The 5,445-nt window shown below is 28.9% G+C and overlaps 1 protein-coding gene across 1 annotated transcript; it reads right to left on the reverse strand.

Annotated features, from left to right (window-relative positions):
* Positions 1–1,768: 1,768 nt before the first annotated feature.
* On the reverse strand, positions 1,769–4,034 carry LOC136231966 (uncharacterized). The gene is made up of 3 exons (XM_066021003.1): positions 3,729–4,034; positions 3,417–3,642; positions 1,769–2,300 (listed from the first exon to the last, which is right to left on the reverse strand). The coding sequence occupies exons 1-3, from the start codon at positions 3,984–3,986 to the stop codon at positions 1,903–1,905; spliced, it is 882 nt and encodes a 293-aa protein (XP_065877075.1). The 5' UTR covers positions 3,987–4,034; the 3' UTR covers positions 1,769–1,902.
* Positions 4,035–5,445: the final 1,411 nt, after the last annotated feature.

Raw genomic sequence — 5,445 nt, forward strand, 5'->3', positions numbered from 1 at the left:
TTTAACGAATCTCTTATACATTAAATTGAATCAAATATGATCGATTGTTACATGTTAAGAATCAATTTTAGGAAATAAAAAATGAGAGATTAACACAGACATTTTTAATAGATAGATGTAAAATGACAAATACTTTAAGCCTTAATTAATATATTGCTGGAATAAGCAGGTTCTCAATTTAAATAATGTATATTCATGGGATTGGATGAACGTATATATTATGCTTTTTCTGAAAGAACATAGTATATATTATGCTCATTGTTACTTATTTTCCACTTCAAGTATACCTTAATAATAGCCATAATATCCATTTCGCTCCTTAAATTAAGGATTTAAAACTAATTAGAAACTTAAACTATCAAAATCATTAATTAAGTCTTTGAATTAACCAAAAATCATCAATTGAATCTCTATTCTAAACAAAAATATCAATTGAGCCCTCATCGAAAATCATTCGGTTAAACAGTTTCAAACATTTTTTTCCAAACTCATTTTGAACCAACACAACGATTATTACAAACTCATTTTGAACCAACATTAAGATTATTATAATTTATATCAAATAGTCGCAGTTTTTAATTTTAGAGTAGAATAAAGACTCAATTGATAAATTTTATTTAATTCAGAAAACTGATTGATAATTTTGACAGTTTGAGTTGCAAAATGAATTTGAAGCTTTAATCTCAGTAAGTGTAATGCCTTAATAATACTATATAGGCCTAATTCTTCCCCAGCCCCCTTAACTTATCCAAATTGGTCATTTTATCCCCTCAACTCATCGAATGTCCTATTTACCCTCTTAACTCCATAAAAGTGGTATTTCTAACCCCCTCAACTTGTCCATTTATCCCCCCAACTCATAGAATGTTCTATTTACCCCTTTAACTCCATAAAAGTGGTATTTTTCACCCCTTACAATCCGTTATCGAAGCTTAAATTGATAACTTTTTTTAAACGTTAAATCTATATTTATGCTATTTTGTAAGTGGAACCTAAATTGATACTTCCCAAAAAATCATAGGCCTATTTTGGTACATTATCCCTACATGAAAAATACCATTTTTATGGAGTTAAGAGGGTAAATAGGATCATAAGTGGTGAGAAATACCACTTTTATGGAGTTAAGGGGGCAAATAGGATATTCGATGAGTTGAGAAGGGGTAAAATGACAAATTTGAACAAGTTAAGGGGGTGAGAAATACCATTTTTATGAAATTAAGGGGGTAAATAGAACATTCGATGAGTTGGAAGAGTAAAATGGCCAATTTGAACAAATTAAAGGGGCTGGAGAAGCATTAAGCCTACTATATATTCTATCAAAAAAAAATATAATATTAATTCCGATCTGACCCTCTCCATCTTAAAAGATGGGTAAATTACACCCAAAGCCACAAAACTTTACTCATTTTGATATTATGGCTACCGAATTTCAAATTTTAAAAGTATAACCACTAAACTTTATATTTTTTAACACCGACAGCCACTTAACTTTAACTAACTCCTCAAAATAATCATTAACGATCTCAAAATGAAAATGTTCAAGAATTAAAATTGTTCATAACAACATTTATCATGAAACTATAATTTTTATTTTCCAAAATCAAATTTTTGGAGCTTTGTTTCTCTAAACATTCACTATTTCTCCTAATCAAACAACACCTAAATGATCTCAAAATGAAATTTTTTAAAAATTAAAGTTCCTTAGAATATAATTAACTATTCGAATTTTTTATTTTGAAACCGTCAACGATTGTTTTGAGGCGTCGAGTGGCTACCGATATTAAAAATTGTAAAATTCAATGGCCATACAATTAAGTATTGAAACTAAGTGACCATAATATTAAAAGATAGATCAGAAGAAAAAAAAAAAACTTTTGACGATTTTATATTATATGCTGTAAATTAGGCAAAAACTTCAAGCAAATCCACGGTCAACATTGAAGCCTTGGGCTTTGAAACCTTGCCGGAATATTCCTCCGCCGAGAAGGTGGGCATAGAGGTGGTTCTTTTACAGGTGCCAAGCCATTTTGCTTGCATGTATCTGTGTTTTCTCCATGGTCCTAAATGCATTTTCTTTTCTTTCATACATTTCTTTGCTGCTGAACATAATATTTTTATTACTGTCTGTAATCTGTCTACTTTTCCGACGAATACTTCCGGTAATCGGCGGACTAACCGGTTATACTCTTCGCTTGCTTTTGCTATCTCGAATTCTGCCCGGAAATTTAACTCGATTATCACTCTGATCTCTCCTTTTTTAATATTTGAATTGTCTATCACATCCATAAATGTATGTTCTCCTGCATAAATCAACAAATTAATTTATTAGAACTAATTACAATTAAAAAAACAGTAGTTATATTGCTAAAAACATAATAATAATAATAATAATAATAATAAGATAAAATTTAGTCTATTGTTATTGGAAAGATTGAATTTTAGTTTCCACGTATCAAACAGTGTAATTTTATATATATTGTTTATTGTATGGTGAATTCCAAATCTCATTCCCCAAAAATAGGTTATATTTAAAATGCAATTTCATGTTTTCGGCACTCTCAAACCTTCAAATTTTAGGCGTCCTATAATATAAATGCGCATCTTCTGTTAATGGAAAAAATCAATCTTTTATTAGTAATATTTTTTAAAATTGTACCATCTAATAAAAGTTAAACTTAAAACTATACTGTTTTATACATTGAAACTAATATTATTTAATAACCGTAAGACTGAATTTATAATTTTTCTGAATAAATAATAAAGACAATAAATATAATCTTCATGATCTTGGTGTATTGAGTGCTACTTTTTCATTTCAACGTGCCAAGTATAATATTAAACTCTGATGAACAGGAAAATCAACTTTGAAAATAAATTTCAATTAAGAGAACCTTATTTCTCGACGTTCATAACATACTAATTTGATAAATATATACTTAATGTGGAAAAAAAAGGTACTAAAACAGTCTCAAAGTTTTAGGGGAATGTGGTAATTTAACCCATTGTACAAAATAGCTAAATTGACACCATTTAACGTTTGAAAATTGTATAATTATAACATTGAATAATGGAACTTAAGGCCTCAATACACGAAATGTACCAATTTAGTTCTAAATTCTATTATCCAATGTTATAATTGTATAATTTTATAAACGTTAAGATTATCCAATGGTATGATTGCACAAATGTTAAGGTTTAACTTATACGAAATTGATATTTTCTCTCTTAACTAATTTAAACTTTTCTGTTTGCACATTTTCATAAACGCTAAGTTTAAAAATATGCTATTTTATACAAAGCTAAATTTATATTATTTTTTTTCACCGAATCTAAAATTTTCTATTACCTTATTTTACTAACAGTCACAAAAATATTTTACCCATATGTTAAAATAAATAAAAGCTGCTTAAGTTTACCTGATGGAATATCTTGAGAACTCCTCCATTTAGACTTGCAAATAGCACTATTATATCCGGCATTACTGAGGCGGCCGGAGACTTCACGCATCAAACAATTCCGGCAGCCACCCACCACTGTTCTTCCACAACCACAAATTATTTCCGCCGCTTGAATTTCTTTAACTGTTTCCTTCACAATATTTCTAATCCCCGATTCCAGTGAGGTTGTCCGGCTTAAGGTAGCCTGAACACAATATTTATTTTAATTAAAACAATTAGAAGATTAATTAATTATAATTAAGGATATTTAATTATATTATAATTAATTACCTGTAGAAGCTGATGTTGATTTTCCCAGAAACTCTTAGAATCTTCTCCAACACAACCATTCTCTTTCTCTTCATCATCTAATTCCGATTCATTTTTATCCCAATCTTCGCTGCTAGAACTGCCGCCGACATTATCAAGGTATCCGAAAACCACATCGGAGAAACTCTCCGCCGCAAGCTGGTCGTGAAACTCAAGATCGCCGCCGTCTCCCAGAAAATTCCGGTGATTGAATGGGAGTCTAATTCTCGCACTCGGCATCGTTCGTTACTTCTGGATTTATTTAGAAGTAGAAAAAGAGAGTATTAATTTGACATTAATGTTAATAGAAAATCCCGGTTATATACGTAGATTATAACTCTACTGGGACCCAGTTGCCAACGTGGACCAACGAGCCGCCGCGCACATGTGGGTTCTACGTTTTCTCACGTGGCGTTTTGTAATTGGGTGGTGCTAATCAGACAGCAAGGATCCACGTCAGTTAGGCTAAATAATTTCGATCTAGAGAGAGTATATGTCAATCTGGATATACTCGAATATTCATATTTTGTTCTCCTTATAAAAAGTTGTGATTAAACTTTAATTAAAAAATTGAAATGAATTAAATAAAAATATAAATGGAGAAAAGTGAGGGTAGTAAAGAAATTTTTTAGTATTTATATAAAAAGTGAAGTATATTTATAATAAAACAAGCATTTCACATTTTTTTATGCAATCATTGAGCTATATAATATAAATAAAACTTGTTTTTTTTTAATCAATAAATAAAACTTATTAAATTTGACTATCAAATAATAATAATAATAATAATAATAAAAGCTTTGTGAAATTTTAGTTTTCTTGAACCCAAATAATGCTACATAGACTATATTGAATAATTAATTTTTAGACTGAGTTAATATAATTTAGAAAAATAAGAGTCATGCTCGTATGTAAGTAGCGATTACCGGAACGATATGTTGGGTTCAAAAAAATTGAACGTGTGTATTGATCTGAGATAAATTGATGCAGTCTTTTTTATATAAAAATTGTTAAAAAAACGTTAGACATATTAATTCATGTAATTAATCTTTTAATTGAATACAATTAAGTGTGTAAATATGAAACAAAAAGTGTTTGGTAAAAATCCGAAACAGCAGCTTTTTACAAAAAAATCAATTAATATCTGCTACCTATCAGTAACAGTAAATGGTTAACAGCAACATCAAACAACAAACAGAAACCGTTTTAATTGAATACAATTAAGCCCATTTATTACAACAGTTTCAAAATTTGAGTGCAATTAATTTATCAATTCAATACAATTAATTTCAAGTGGTTCTGAACTTTAATTTCTCATTAATCTCTCATTTTCGAGCTTATAATATACTATTAGAAAGCCCTTAAGGTATAAAATATTTTGATGTATTTCAAAGTTATTCTAAACGTTATTTATCTGAATCTCAAATAGACAGACAAAAAATTCAACAGTTATTGGAGTGGTATAATGAGAAAAAACACCTACAATAAAAAAAAACAAATTCAACTAAAATCAACTACAATTCAATGTCAGTCCCTTAATTTATTAAAAATTGCAAGAAATACTTAAATTTTATCTGTAATTTTTAAAAATATTAGGATAAATTTGAATCACATTATTAAAATGAAGTAATTTCTGTCACAAAATAAAATGGAAGGATTATGAATGTAATTTAGTGGAGAAAGTGATGTTTCCTATCCT

This window comes from Euphorbia lathyris, chromosome 6 (assembly GCF_963576675.1).
Source record: "Euphorbia lathyris chromosome 6, ddEupLath1.1, whole genome shotgun sequence".
Taxonomy (NCBI): Eukaryota; Viridiplantae; Streptophyta; class Magnoliopsida; order Malpighiales; family Euphorbiaceae; genus Euphorbia; species Euphorbia lathyris.